Source organism: Scophthalmus maximus, chromosome 7, assembly GCF_022379125.1.
Source record: "Scophthalmus maximus strain ysfricsl-2021 chromosome 7, ASM2237912v1, whole genome shotgun sequence".
NCBI classification, from domain to species: domain Eukaryota; kingdom Metazoa; phylum Chordata; class Actinopteri; order Pleuronectiformes; family Scophthalmidae; genus Scophthalmus; species Scophthalmus maximus.
Genome location: NC_061521.1, coordinates 8,736,851 through 8,752,546, shown reverse-complemented (window position 1 = coordinate 8,752,546; position 15,696 = coordinate 8,736,851). Strand labels below are relative to the sequence as shown.

Here is a 15,696-nt window from a genome sequence, read left to right as displayed (position 1 = left end):
CGAGGCCTTGCCAGTGAAATAAGAACAATAAAAACAACTATTGAAATAAAAAAAAACCTATTAGAATAGAAACAATTAAAACAGCAGGTCATTTGCAGATGGGAATTGATTTGTTGCCAAGTGGTACAATGCATCTATTTATGAGGATGCTTTTTTTTATCAATGGTCCCTCAACTATAGCTGCATTATACATTCACTGAGAGGGAATTATTGTTCATTTTACTCTTTTTTAATTACAACGAAACGACCCAGCTCCCAGGATCACACAACGCCCCAGCTCTTTAAGATGGTCGATCCTCGAATTAGGGCTTTGAATGCATTCCACAATCAAAAGTTCAAAAGTATTGCTATCAAAATATTGAATTACAGAACAGTTTAGTTTGTGTGCCATTGGACTAAACTAGGCAGCCATAATTAAAAGAGTTAAAAACGAATGACCAAAACAATGAAATGCTGCCTCCCAGTTTTGACATCAGTATTAACAATCTGGTAAAGTCCCATATCATGTAGCCTGATCATATAAAACAGTCAGTATCAGAGTCGTTTTACTGCATAATGAGCATTTTTACTTTGGATGCTTTAAGTAAATTTTATTGATAATACTTCTGACCCTTTACATGAGTAGGATTTTGAATTCAAGCCTTTAACTTTTCACAGTTGTATTTAGTAAATAGAACATTGTGAAAACATTGGAATTGGTGGGTTCCTCCAACTCTGCTATTATGTCAGTGTAAATTTGGATCAAGAACCTATTTAGCACTTAAAAGATTGAAAGTAGCCTCCGTATTAATCTAACTCATAAGATCCATTTAGTCTCGTCATCATTCAAAACCTATTAGTAAACATCACATTATTCATCTGTTATTTATATTGCTGTGACGATAAAATTGCTGTAAATGTCCCACATGACAGTGCAGATCATGTGACTACACTGGTGCTACCTTCAAGGAACCTCCAGCTATGTTTGTGCAGCGTTCAAGTGCCCTTGGTCAGATATTACGAAATGCTGTAATGTGGCCAATGAAGCTTATAAACATGTAGATACAATGTAAAGGGAAGTGAGAACATTTTCAGTCATAATAACAAAATGGTAACACTTTACTTTATGCCTACACACTTCATAAACAATCTATAAACATTTAATGAATGTGTGTGATTCTCTGTAATGTAGTTTTAAGCAGGTACAAGGTGTTTCAAATGATCAAAGCACAGGATGTATCGCCCATTATTGCTCATCATCGTCCGTTATATGATTATACATCAGAATTCATTCATAGGCACAATGATCGCATTGAGGTTTTGCTACTTTTACATCACAGCACTTTCTTCCACCGTTGCTGCAGCAGGTATCATACGAGAAGCCATTGGACGTTCTGCTCGCTCATTGGTTGAACATGTTTCGTTGAATTTCCTACGTTTGCGTCGGGCCATGAATGCACCGCCAAGTTACACAAACTGCGCTTCGAGTGAGTAACGCAGACGTTACAGACGTTACCTGCGAGGGGAAACTGTAAATATGACTTCTTTAAAACAAAAATAGTTCACGTTTATAGTGGTGATAATGAAAATCCTCCACGGTCAAACACCACCCCGTGACCTTTACCCCCTTGACAGCGTTGGTTCGCAGCAGCAATGGACGGAAGACATGACCCGCCCTGTGGCAGAGCAGGCCGCCTGACCTCAACACAGCAGCCCCGCTTCACGAGCGCGACACCGGGGGGAGGCGAACCCCAGCTACACGCCCCCCGCCAGGTGAGCTCAACCGACGGTGCTCGCGCCAAGGCCCTGGTTTGTTTACGTCTCTCACCGCAGAGTCGATCGCTAGCTGGCTAACCAACCAACCACCGGGCAGCGTGAGCGCACGCACGGACACTGCACGTGTTTCCTGCTTTGTGCTTCATCGAACTGCAGCGGGACGTGATTGTGTTTTTGTTTTTTTAAACGACCGAGCGGTGCCGTTGACACCCTGACTACAAGGTCGAACCAGGTGTTTGTGTTTCTGTCGGGTCGCCGTGGCCTTCGCCGCTCAGACGCCTGCTGCACAGGAGAACGCTCAGTACGTTTCTAACGTCTCTTTGTCTGCGCCCGCGCGATCACGACGTCTGTCTGCGCCACAGCAGCAGCAGCAGCAGCAGCAGCAGCATGTCGGCCCTGTGTTCACGCGGGTCTCTTCTGCTCTCATACTCGGGAAGAGTCCCGTCAGGCTGCGGGGACTGGAGCGTCACATGCTGCAGGGCTTCCTGCCCTGCCCTGCCCTGTGCACATGTTAGTTGTTGCCCGTCCGCAGCCAGACACCTTCTACTTCATGAACCGTACAAGAAAAAAACAAAAACACTGAACAGTTATTTTGATATGTGTGTAAAAAAAAGAAAGAAAGAAAGAGGTTTGTGCACCCTTGCTAAAGGTCCGTATACAGTTCATAGACTTCATTTACTTGACTTTGAACGTTGCACTCACTCTTTCTGCAGATCACCTCAAGTTCTCAGATATTGTTGGGCTGCCGCGCGCGCGCGCACACGCACGCACGCACAGATTTTTCAGTGACGCTCAAGACTGTCGGGGCCTTTCCCTGAGCTGAGAGTGTTTCTCGAAGTAGTTCGTGATGGATCTTTGACGTCTGCTTCGGGTCACTTGTAGGGGTCGGCCTCTTTTCAATTTCATTTTTACCATTGGGTTTCTTCCCTCTACCAGACGTTTCCTTTGCCACACAACCTCAGACAATGACATTTCCACCTTCAGGCGAGGTTTTCCTGGAGTAATTCTTCGAATTGTAAACACACAACAGTGTCAGATATGAGATCATTTCTGGCCATTACCAGGTCCTCTGTCTGATTTACAATTGATCTAAAATTATTGATTTACGTATGTTTGTATGGATTATTGATCGACAGACTATACATTTTCAACAATTTTTAAAACCAAGAAACCAATAAAAGCTTTTTTTGCAGTTTCTTAAATGCAAAGATCTGCTGCTTTTTTCCATTTTAAGAAGGTTTTAAATTGAACATCTTTGGTTTTTGGAGCGTTAATTGATTGTCTATAAAATTATGGTTAATTTATTCATTGACTAACTGTTTCATCTCTGATCTCTTCCTTTGATGTTTCCCTAAAGCCATCTGAGGTCCAAATTCTGAATGAATGAATACATGACTTTGTGGGTGAACCCATTAACTCTTTTGTATCTTGAATAAGTTGAATGTTTGTGGTTACAGGTGTGATGGCAGTTGGAGGGTTGATGACTGCAGACACGTGGCTCTAGGGGTGCAGCGCTGCGCTATCCGGCACCATGCTGCAGAAAGGGAAGATCCAGATTATCGAATGGGAGGACCTGGACAAGAGGAAGTTTTACTCCCTGGGTGTGTTCATGACCCTGACCACCCGGGCCACGGTCTACCCGGCCAGCCTCATACGAACCCGTCTCCAGGTGCAGAAGGGGAAGGCCCTCTACTCCGGCACCTTTGACGCTTTCTGCAAGATCCTGCGGGCAGAGGGCGTGCATGGCCTCTACCGCGGGTTCATGGTTAACACGTTCACCCTAATCTCAGGACAGGCCTATATCACCACCTATGAGCTGGTGCGCAAATACGTGTCCCAGCACACGCCCAGCAACACAGTGAAGTCGGTGGTGGCGGGTGGGGCGGCGTCCCTAGTGGCCCAGACCATCACTGTGCCCATAGACGTGGTGTCTCAGCAACTGATGATGCAAGGACAGGGGGAGCACCTGACCCGCTTCAAGGCCAAACCCAAAGTGATGCTCGCCACAACCAAGCGCAGACTGACCTTCGGGCAGTCGCGTGACATTACGGTGCAAATATTTGCAGCCGACGGATTCAGGGGATTTTACAGAGGCTATGTGGCATCGCTGCTCACGTACATCCCCAACAGCGCACTGTGGTGGCCTTTTTATCACTTTTATGCAGGTAAATAGAAACAGAAATATACCCCAGGTCTAATATAATAAAACTAAAACATATAAAAACAACAACATATTTTGGCCTTACACTGCTTTCGTGTCTTTCACATTCCCAGAGCAGCTGTCCTTGTTGGCACCGAGTGAGTGTCCCCACCTGATTCTGCAGGCTATGGCAGGACCAATGGCTGCGGCCACCGCCTCCACCATCACCAACCCCATGGATGTTGTTCGAGCAAGAGTTCAGGTAAACACTGGAGGCTGCCACTTTGCACCACATGAAAGCTGAAATCATAAGATTTAGATGGGAAACGAAAACATATTGTCTTTTTTTTTTTGTAAAAATACATCTTGTTCTCTTACGTTTTCTTAAGTGGCTGCCATTAGATGACAAATTATTTTACAAAACAAAATCTTTTAAAGTGGAATTGTTTGGATTTTATTAGGTCACTATGTCAGTGGGGGAAGTTTAGTTTCTACGTGCGCTTAAATTACATGAAATTTACCCAATGTACATTAAGAAAGGCTCAAACCAAACTTAGATTGGTGGATGTTGAATGTTTTGCACAAGGAAGGCTCCCGAAGGTTTGTTCCACTTGCTTGACAAAGCTTGAGCCATATATCTCTTGGCCTACTTCAAGCAGATGGAGTTTACACAGTTGTTGTGATTGTTATCATGTCACCCAAATATGGACTTCCAGTCAAGTGCTAACTGGTGACATTATATTGGGAACAGGCAGATCATACTAACCCGTCTTTGTTTGAGGGTGGTCTTTGGGCATGAGCATGTAGTCCTTGATTTTCTTCCGACTGCCCACCGACTCCTGAGGTGACTTTGACTCATTCAGTTTTGTTCTGGTGTTAATGAACATCTGATGTCGTCATCGCTCCAGTATACTTGTCTTAAGGATTGTAGCCGTACAGTTCCTAAAGTGCTGAATGCTTCGGCGCTCGTTCCTTTTGACTTGACTGCATTAATCCACTTAAACCTGTTCAAGTTTCTGTTGAGCTGGCACCTTGTGTTGATGTTTCCACAGAATGTGTCGCTCCACGCAGGGATTTCTCAACACAGGATACAGCAGGAGTCAGCTCCTTTTCCCCCGTCGCTGCACTTACACAATATCACTCAGTGGTTTCTCAGCCTGATTGCAGCATTTCGTAGTTTCCCTTTCTTGACATGCTTAAACTCCTATACATTATGTTCTACATTTAGAACAAAGACTATATAGCAGAACTTTGCTTAACTTAAGTTGAAAGATGTTGCCTATCAGCCTTTCTACACAATATCCAAGCGCTTTTGATTGTAGAACAGATGTTCCCCAGCAGATGAAGTTGGCCCAGTTATTAAGGAATTATATATGTTCAAAGTTTTAGTTCTTCTCTGCTCTTTAAAGAATTTTCATCCATGATGCCTTAAGAACCGACACAGAAAAAGTCTTGACCGCTAAAACAGCAGCTGCCAAACCTCTCTGGTGATATTTAGTTTCCAAGGTCAAGAATGATACTTTCAATCTCTCTCTCCTTTTTTTCTTTTGCAAATAATTGATATAACACTTACATGTTCATTGAAGGTGGAGGGACGATCATCTGTCATCGAGACGTTCAAGCAGCTGCTGGCAGAGGAGGGCGTCTGGGCGATGACCAAGGGGCTGTCGGCCCGCATCATCTCCTCCCTGCCCACGTCGGTGCTCATCGTGGTGGGGTACGAGACTCTGAAGAGACTGAGCCTGCGATCTGAGCTGGTTGAGTCCAGACACTGGTGAAAGGCCACACGGGGACGGAATAGACCTGCAGCAGGCGCCACCTTAGGGGATAATGACCCAGAACTGTCTCCATTTGTGGGGTAAATGGTCCACTGCGGGCAGCTGCTACGAGCCTTTCAGACTTTAAATGAATTTATGATTATTATAATGAGTGTGAGTGGCGATGTTTTGTCTTCAGGTGCACTCATGTTATCGCTGTTCTGTTTTCCATTTGTCTAACCTTTTTTCTTCTTCCTTTTTGCCAAAATATTATGAAATGGGTTAAAACTAAATGTGCCATTTAAAAGAAAAAAAAGGAGAGTAGAAAACTCAATTCAATGCTCCTCGTATGCATATTTCTTAACAACACAGAACCACTGTGGGGGGGGGGGGGGGTTTGTAAATAAATTTAGTTATGATCTCTTCATATGTGCCAAGAGATTAAGAAATTCTATTTTACTGTGCACTCACGCAGCCTAAGCACATGAACACATCAGCATACTCTCCAGGTGAATTTGATTTTTAAAGTCGAGCATCATGGCAGTTAATTACAGGATATGATTAAGGAGCATGTTTAGTGAGGCCAGTCTGAGTTTTCAATGTGCCAAAATACACAAATAGAGACACAAAAGCCTAATTTCTGCCCCATTGAGCACAAGAAAGCAGAGAATGGCCAGATATAAAGAAACAATTGTGCTGGTCTGTTGAGAATCTCTCCTGTTTAGGCCTAAATGGAGGTGTCATTATTTAATTACAGCAATTCAGTTAAGTATACAAAAGAAATGAGTTCATAATCAAAGTTTGAGACTTGAGCTACATAAAGTATCTTTAAAATACAATACTTGTTCACATATAATGTCTTTATCTATAGAGGTCTTATTGAAACCAGACTCGTCTGTGCAGTTTTGTTGTTTGTGAAGTCAGCCGAAGTTGCCTTCAGGTTTCACCTGTCTCCATGAATCTGAGGAAAATAAAATTGGAGAAACACATGAATGCAGCCATTTAACTGTTACTGCCAGAAACTCAACGTGGTTCAACACTGTGCCCTTTCTTTAACAAAACCCAAAGTTTATTGTGTTAGCAAACTCAACACTTCCTCCGCCATTTCTGAACAGCCAATGAAATAGACCATCTCTCGCATCGAGGAATTGAAAAGCCTGTATTCACCAGCTACCTGCAAATATCCAATAATTATTTGTTTGATGGGGTTTAAACACAGAACATTTGATTGAGGATAATAAAGGATTCTGAATCACTGCTGAATCCTGTGTGTTGTACATGTGCCTGATGCCACAGAGCAGCGTCACCATATTGTGAGGCTGCAGTACAGCTGCTGGACCACTGGGTGGCGCTGTAGATCAAACTTCATCTTCTGAGCACTGCCACAGAAACTCTGCTTGGACTTTACATTTGGAGAAAGTTACATGTGAGCAGGAAAACAATTTCAACTACTGATGTACCTGAGCATCTAACATTAGAATCAAAGGCAAAATCTGATTAAATTAAAGTTTTGGGGCTTTTTCTTTTTACGAGGACCTGCAGCATGTGTAGATAAAGAGACCATTCTAAGGTAATGACTTTTAGTTTCAGGTGATTATACCGTCATCATATTCCATTTCTGCCATTAGATCCCCTTAATTCATCCCTGTCTGATTCATGGCTCCAAACCAAACCAATATTCAATTTACAATTGTATGCTTTGCAAAGCTCTCTTAGCACATTGTATCACTGACTAATAACGCCTTTTTTGAGCGATTTAACGATATGACTTAAAGAAATGAAACAGACGTTAACAAAAACAACCCTTTTATTTGACCGTAGTGGGCCAGTGCAAAATAATCCATGACATTTACAGTTTGTCCCTCTCCCTCCCTCCCCTGAGCTACTTCAAACTCCAAGATCCGAGTTGTCCCTCATCACATTGGACAGTCGTAGATGTGGATGGCCCGGTCGTCTCCAGCCGAGATGATTTTGGAGCCGGTGCTGTTGTACTTGACGCTCCACACCTGAAGACGACAGGAGCAGAGAGAGAAGATTTTCAATAACCATGCACTGGTACACATCACATACAGGCTTCTACATCCTTTACTCAAAACATGTTGCTTAACTCGAATCGATTCACCATGACACCCTACCAAGTTTTCTATTATGCATCGTTATTGCCTGTCATATAAACCAACACACTATGGAGGACAATAACAAAAAGACAGGTTTAGATTGCTCTGAGTCCGAAGTGATGTTTTCATGTACAGAAAACAAAGCCTATCAATCGCCTGACATTATTTTTTACATTTAGTATACATTTATACAAGTTATACAAAATTCTCTATTTCTACTTTGTCCGTCTGCATCAAAAGTAATAGCTGAAACAAAGTCAGCTGAAGCAAACACCTGCATAAAGAAAAAGCCGTGGATGCTATCCTTTGAGGTTTTTTTAAAAAATATCTGTAAATGCAACAAATTTCATTTGATCAGAAACTGAGCAGAGCGCAGAGCTAAGAACAAAGCAGACGGTGTCTGAAAAAATTATCCAAACAGACGAACAAAGCAAAGCTAGAACAGTTAACTGGCTGAAAATGGTCCCAACAGATTCTCTGGCTTTGCAGTCACACTGATTTGACACAAAAACAATATGGCAGACTCAAACCGCCCTCTGATCTCCTCTCCGAGGAGACATTTCAGTCAGAGGGCTTTGTTGGAGAAGGATTTGAAATCCCCACAGGCATCAGAGATCTAATGATAGCTGGGGTTATTGGTTTTGCCTGAGCTGGAACATCAGAGAGGGGTTATGCGAGGGGCCAGTCCGTGTCAGTGGCCGCCATTGATTTCCCCCAACACATCAGCACCTCCAGCGAATGGGTTTTCTCACTTAGAATTTAATAGTAACACACTCGGAGAAGAGGAGTCACCTGATCTTGATGGTCGAAGAAGGTGTTGATGCACGCTCTGGTGCTGGCGTCCCAAACCTTGACACTCTTGTCAGACGAGCTGAAGGGCAGAGAGAGGACAGTTTACATTTTTTACAGTTGGTCTCCTTGTGTCGGCTGGCTGACCTGCTCAGTTCATCCTGGCACTGTGAACTGGAAATTTTGTCTGAAAAACATTCGGCAGCTGATATCCGCCTTCCCACAATGGGAGGGACAGCACGGGAGGCCAGACAGAGGAAAACACTTACCACGCTATCTGATTGAAGTTCACATACAGACGAGGGAGGATTTGATTCTCCTGGTCATTACATCATATCGCATTTTCAATGACATAGTGAGTATTGTCACACCTTTGCATTCAGGTGCCAACGCCTGTCTACAGCTAATGTAATTCAGCTTCACTAAATTCATTGTTTTGCGGCAGAAATTACGCTGACTTCCTTTTGATGTGTGGAGCATGGTGATTTAAACATAACTCAGTGTTTCAACTTCCCTTAAACTAAACTGTGTTTTCAGAAAGTTTGAAGCTAAAAAGGTGCCAGTTTACCTTGAAACAAAGTGTGTGTCATCTGGGGAGAACGCAACATTAAGAACCCACGATCCATGTCCACTCAGTGTGCCAGCCAGGTTGGCATGTTGCCTGCAAAACAATACCAGCAAATTTGTAAGAGCAAACCAAATGTTCCTTTCTTTTCCTTTCATTCTGTTTATTTCTATGCTTGTAACTATCTCCATCTTTTTTCAATTTTTGACTTTGCTGACCTTATTTATTTTATTTTACTGTGCCCAATGAGCAAAAAACGTCTTTTGAGGATGAATAAAGTTGCAAAGAGTAAAAAAAACATGCTGCCATGTGAACTCACACGTCGTATATCTTTATGTAGCCGTCGTCCGAGGCTGTGACCAAGAGCTGGGAGTCGGGGGAGAAGGTGAGGGACCTGATGGGCATGGCGTGACCTGGGAGGGGGAGAGAGAGGAGACGAGAGTCTTAGATTCCTTACAGAGTCTTCACGTGTGGCTGATCTCTGCCCCTGCTGCTTTCAAAGACGTACCATTGATGTAATATAATATATGAGTATATATATGTATGGTACATCTTTACTGAGATTATTTCAAATATGCAGCAGTGGGAGGCTGTTAAATTTACAACTTGTTCATGTGGGTATGTTTATGGCAAATATCCTTAAAGGACGTGTGTAGTATTTGCGGGGATCTATTGTGACAATATTAGGTAATGATATATTCAGCAGTAGTGAACAATCGTCTGAAACCAAGAGTCATTGTTTTCTTTACCTTGAAATTCTTAATTTCGATGTTTGTACAGTAGCCCAGACCAAACAAACTAAACACTGGCTCTAGGGAGAGTCTTTCATGCTTCTTTATGTTACCTAAAGGCCATTGTAGCTTATCCTACAAGTGTGATGCCACTAAATCCAACACACTGATCCTTTAAAGTCTGTATTAATAATTGAATGTCCGACATAGTATGTTTTGTCTTAACATAATAACTGAATCTACCTTCCAGTGTGTGGAGTAGCTTTCCGGTAGCGATGTCAAAGATGTTGATGATTCCATCGATGGCGCCGCTGGCCAAATATTTTCCATCCGGGCTCTGAGGAGAAAACCAGATGGAAAACCGATTAAATTATGGAATATACTTTTACATTTTCGAATGTGGAGACATTAGAAACAAATCATTGGATGTGTGTGTGTGTGTTTGTGTAAGAGAAGAAACTAAAATAAAGATGAGTTATTCTAAAGTCAAGCAGTGAGGTCTCATTGGAGTGCTTTAGAGACCCTGAGCCTGAGAAGAAACCCACCAGAGCAGAATGATAATTTTTGTTCCTTACATAAGCTATACTCAGGATGAATTTCCCTCGAGTGTCCAGAGAGTATTCCTTCTTGCCACTTTCCACACCAAAGATGTTGACCTTGCCATGATGGCTTCCTGTGGAGATGTATTTGGAGTCTGGGGAGAAGGCAACTGACCACGCGTCAACTGAAGAGGAAGGCAGAAAGACAAAGGGAGGATTTAACTCACACTAATAATAATTAATGCTTTGTTTCCCCAGTTATAATTTATTTTTGAATGTGCATAACTACATGTGAACCACAGTACCGTGCCTCAGGGTTATTAACAGTTCACTTGTCTTGCCCCTGAATATGACACAAATCCTACTGTCTGCTCTGTCAGCTGTTAGTTAAGCCAAGTATTATAATGTAAATCCAAAAGATGGTTTTATGTTAACAGATCTCATGTCGGAAGAACCAAACACACCAAAGTACAGTATGTTCAATTATAGGGAGCAAAAAAGACGGTAATCCACCGACCCCTGCCAACCCCTGGGTGAGATGGAGCATCACTGATGGAAGGTGACATGGCATTTAGACGGAGAACAACTCAGCTCAAGATTAACAACGAAACACACACACCACACATTTCTGGGCGTGGCGTTCTTGAGAGGTGAGAATAAAAAAATGAGACTTGCATGCTGAGCATCCAGAGCAGCTTTCGTCCCCTGCAGGTTTGTTTTTCATACTTAACTGTCCGACAATTTCCTAAAGTGGTGATTTTATTTCAGTGGTAAATGATAAATGATGAACACAGTGAGACTATAATAACTCTTGATGAACAATATGAATTTATGAGGATAAAGAAAAGTCTACAAAGGAAATTCTCTATGTGTCAGAAAAATAGCTACTGGTAAGTCTCATTAAAAACAAAATTATATCCGTAATGAAATCTAACCAAGAGTGTAAAATTAGGCTTCACCATATGATTATTTTTGGAATTTAATGTTTGACAATTATGATTAATACACCTTTTCTTAGCATGAAATGTCATAAAATACTTTAACTGGTCTTCCACTTATCCTTCATTAAACAAAAATACATTCTGACTTTAGGTCGGAATACAGTCAGTCATCAGTTGAATAAATCAATAGTTCCATGATAACTACAAGTAACATACATCTAATCAAAATATTATTTTCCTCTCAGGTCAGTCATCTGTCAGATATGAAGCTGAGGGACACACGATCTCTCTCGACACTGATTACTCGATAACAAATACACACAAGTGATCCTCTGAGTCACAGTCTTACCCGGTCCGGCGTCCATGGACTTGATCTGTTTCCCAGACTCCAGGTCCCAGAGACGGATGTGAGCGTCGAGGGAGCTGGAGGCAGCGATGGCTCCGTTGTGACTGATGTCCACGGACACCACACCCAGCTGGTGTCCCTCCAGAGTCCACTGCAGCTCCAGCTTCTCGTCCGACCTGCATTGAAGGCGAAGCACAGAGATTACTTCAAACATAAATGGGACGTCTTACGGACAATAACAGAACTGTGGTTATACTTTAAGAGCTAAATGTAATGACGTGTGAACAACTGCCTGCACAAAATCAAGATGAAATGAAAGTGTTATGTCCGAAGGAGTTGACTGCACCACAAGTCTAATAATTTTTATATTTTGCACTATATGTGACAGTCTGATTTTTTTTTCTTTTTGATCAATGTCTATATGTGGTTTCATTTCTTCTTTAACTTGTTACATGCGCTGCACACTAGGGAGGTTCTGTTATTTTATTTGTGTTAACAATGACTAAAAAGCTCTATCTTTTATACTGCCTTTCTTTTTAAATATGCATATTTTTTCCATTTGGCATTTTGTACCTTATATGTCATACTGTTTTTTGTTTTGTTACTCTTACTGTTGTTTTTTGCAACTTGTGAAAATTTTGATAGAGATTTTTCTTCAAAAGAAAATAACAAATTCAATGAGGAAAGCAGACAAATACAAAATGACACAAGAAAAGAATGACAAAATATCAACTATATAAGGGACATATATACGACAACTATAAGAGTCTAAATAGTTACACTAGTTATAACTATATAAGAGTCACTGCGGTATTTTCAGTCCTGAGAAGCAGACCTGAAAAACAACACACACAAACTCACCATTTCCAGACCTTCACCATATCATCTAGTGAGCCAGTGATGATGGTTTCGGACCCGTCTGCCTCACTTTTCCCCCACGCCGCCGTCCAGATGGCATCGTCGTGTGCTGAGACGACACAAACGCAGGTTAACACTCAGTCCTCGAGAGTACACGTGATATTTCATAACAGAAACCAGGGGTTGAAGGGGGAAAGTTTTTAAAGGATAAGTCTGACTTTACTTAGAATCATTAGTGTGACTGAACAATTTCTGACTTCCCGTCCCTGACTGTGGTTCTCACCTCCAAAGCCATTGTTACTACTGGAGACAAAATTATTTAATAATGGGCCATTAATGTATTATTTGAATTGTATCAACGTTATTGGTCCCATTTGTGAATTAGTGAAATGGATATAATTTCTGAATGACATGGTCTTCTAGGAATCTGCAGTATTCTTAATAAGCAGGGAAATTAGCACGGTTACATAGTGAAATCATATTTTGTGTTTTCCTTTCTTCTGCACTGGTACTCACCATGCTCCTGCTTGAACAGGATGCTGTACTGAAACCAGAGCGCATGTTTACAGTTAATATCTGAATGCAGTATCACTCAGGAGGCAAAACCAAGGTGTGGACAGAAGAGACGAATGAATGTGTGAGAGGTCAACGTGTTGCTTACTTGAGTGCTCATTGTTTTTTGGTCCAAGAGAGGCAGTCAACTAAGTTCAACCTGTAAACAACATGAGCTAGTGTTTTTAGTTACAGAGCAAGCGCAGGCTAAATAACAACTATTATTTCTTTTAAAGGCCATTGTTATCGAGGCAGCCAACACAACAAGACACATTTGAAGCTGCTGGGGCTCGAAAAGTAGACAGTGAGATGTTATCTCGACTGCACCTTTCATTTAGAATCAGACGGGAACACGGCGGCTAACGGCAGCTAGCTCCGACTAGCAGCGCTGCAGCCGGCCCGCAACAAAGTGACGTTCGCCGCTTTAACGCCAGACTCTCGCTTCCGTTCACCGGCCGAACTGTGCTGCTGTTACGAAACCCGTTTACTCTGATTCGAAAAAATATCCCACGTACCTTCCAATCTCCTATTAATGCGTTTTGTCAAATTCCTGGAGCTCGCTGAATTACATGTGTGACGCCATGACAACATCCGACATCACTTCCGGTTGTCTTCTTCGCTTGTTTCAAATCGGTAGGCGAATGACTCATGAAGAGCACTGTCGCTAGCAGCGGAACGTGGCAGTACAACATAATAATGATAATTATTATGTTAATAATGATAATATAACTTATTCATGACCATAGTAAAAGAGTGAGATTAGTGTTTTACTGATACCATTCAAACCTTCCAATTGTTTAGTGTAACAATGAAATCCTAGTTATGTTCAGAAACATTAAATTCATCCTATCATCTTTTTTTTTGCACACACTCTTGGGGCATTAGTGTGTTGAGAATAGATCCTAGAAACACAGGTGGCAGTGCCTATTCCAAAGGGGCCAGAATCTGATAAATATTTGAATACAGGAGCTCCCTCTGCCTGTTTTGACTCAAAAATAGTGGCTTACAGTAAAACCCCTATGGTGCACAGAGGGAGACTGAATACTAAGCAGAAAAAAAGTGCTTATATTTTGACAGTTTCTGTAGCAGCAGTCTGAGGTCTGCACATTCAAAAACGGTTGTCATGGTAAAGTATCAAGAGTATTATTCCAAGAAGAGGCAAGAAAACACAGCCGGGGTGATATAACTGACTCCTGAGGTGAAGCTGAAATGGACATTTGCGTCATAGAGAAGGTACATCATGAATCTCTTCACAGACAGCTCGGGATCTGAGTGAAGAAGATGAGAGATGACTTATTTAGAACAGTACAGGTTTCAGTCTGTGAGAGAGATCATCTGCTCTGATTTTCTAAAAAGACCCTAAATGAATCTAAAACCAAAGACATCCTGCAGCTGATATATATATATATATATCAATCCATTTGAATATGATCATTTCTGTTCCAAAAACTCAAAACCTCTCCCAGATATATATTTTTTTAAAGCACTTAACATAGCAGTAAAAACCCAAATTAATCCATTCTCTAGACTCCATTGAAGTTTGTTCAATAAATATGACTATTGTTGAAAAAAGTCAAAAGTGAAATAGACTTATTTAAGAAAAAATCCCTCATTTACTGTTGAAAGCATTGTAGGAAAATATTGGATCATAGGACCCAGACTGGGATAAAACTTGTGGGTAAAGTCAATGAAGTGACTTCCAGTTCAATACAAATCTTCTGGCCAATAACGACGCAAATGCACGAAGATAACAACAATCAATACGCAGTTAAAACCTTAATACAAACAAACTTCAGTGTAGCTACAAATAGTTGGAAGGACATATGAACGTGTTTATCAATGTATATCGTTAACATTTTTCCCTTGAAGCATCTGTAGCTGGGTTACAAACATAAAAGATTTAAGTTGCTTTTTATTTTTGTAAGATCTTCCATGTATACTAAATAGAAATGTCCTCAGATGCTTCAGATGGCTTTTTATTTTAATTGTGTGACTTTAAGTCCATTTATCATTTATCACTCAAGAGCAGTTAACATTTCAATACTGATTATAAAGCATTTTGATGTGAGTGTTTATTCATGCACTTATCAACCACTACCACTCCTCCTGTGGGCACTATAGATGTTCATGTGTAAATGAATGACGATATAATAAAAACAGAAGTTAAGTGACACATTGTACATTAATAAACACTTAAAATGTCCATATATATCTGGTTACAAAAACATTATATTGTGTTATAGACCATTCTCCAAATGTCTGTGTACTGTTCATAAATGCTAAACAGGGGGTCCTATAGATTAAACACAGCAGCACTGTACTATATTTTGAGTATAATGTCTGAAATGTGGAATCATTCCTTCAGCCTTGACAGAGATTTTTTTTTCTTTTTCCCCGAGGTACTTGTACGATCCCTTTTGTTGGTCCTGCAGGCAGAAATTATACTTATGCTGCTATTTTCAGCCAAGTGATTCATTCATGTTTTCAGGGAAATAATAATGATGGGTATTAAATGAACCCAATGTTTTGGTATTGTATTAGCTGCAGCATAATGCGGGCAGGATAAGGAGGGCAGGATTTCTGTGGACATTATCTTTGATATGGCA

At 41.3% G+C, this 15,696-nt stretch overlaps 2 protein-coding genes across 4 annotated transcripts; one reads left to right on the top strand and one right to left on the bottom strand.

Annotated features, from left to right (window-relative positions):
• Nucleotides 1-1,372: 1,372 nt before the first annotated feature.
• Nucleotides 1,373-6,908, top strand: slc25a44a (solute carrier family 25 member 44a). Of its 3 annotated transcripts, XM_035642847.2 has the most exons (5): nt 1,373-1,510; nt 1,615-1,752; nt 3,213-3,920; nt 4,030-4,157; nt 5,482-6,908. In XM_035642847.2, the coding sequence occupies exons 3-5, from the start codon at nt 3,287-3,289 to the stop codon at nt 5,671-5,673; spliced, it is 954 nt and encodes a 317-aa protein (XP_035498740.1). In that variant the 5' UTR covers nt 1,373-1,510; nt 1,615-1,752; nt 3,213-3,286; the 3' UTR covers nt 5,674-6,908. The 3 variants fall into 3 exon arrangements, with proteins under 3 accessions (XP_035498740.1, XP_035498741.1, XP_035498742.1); XM_035642848.2 differs by having other exon boundaries at nt 1,405-1,752; XM_035642849.2 differs by lacking the exons at nt 1,373-1,510; nt 1,615-1,752 and adding an exon at nt 1,868-2,056.
• Nucleotides 6,909-7,441: 533 nt separating this feature from the next.
• Nucleotides 7,442-13,718, bottom strand: wdr61 (WD repeat domain 61). Its single transcript, XM_035642850.2, has 11 exons — nt 13,606-13,718; nt 13,200-13,250; nt 13,055-13,082; nt 12,542-12,647; nt 11,684-11,856; nt 10,430-10,578; nt 10,098-10,191; nt 9,443-9,536; nt 9,127-9,219; nt 8,562-8,640; nt 7,442-7,658 (listed from the first exon to the last, which is right to left on the bottom strand). The coding sequence occupies exons 2-11, from the start codon at nt 13,209-13,211 to the stop codon at nt 7,569-7,571; spliced, it is 918 nt and encodes a 305-aa protein (XP_035498743.2). The 5' UTR covers nt 13,212-13,250; nt 13,606-13,718; the 3' UTR covers nt 7,442-7,568.
• Between the last annotated feature and the right edge of the window lie 1,978 nt (nt 13,719-15,696).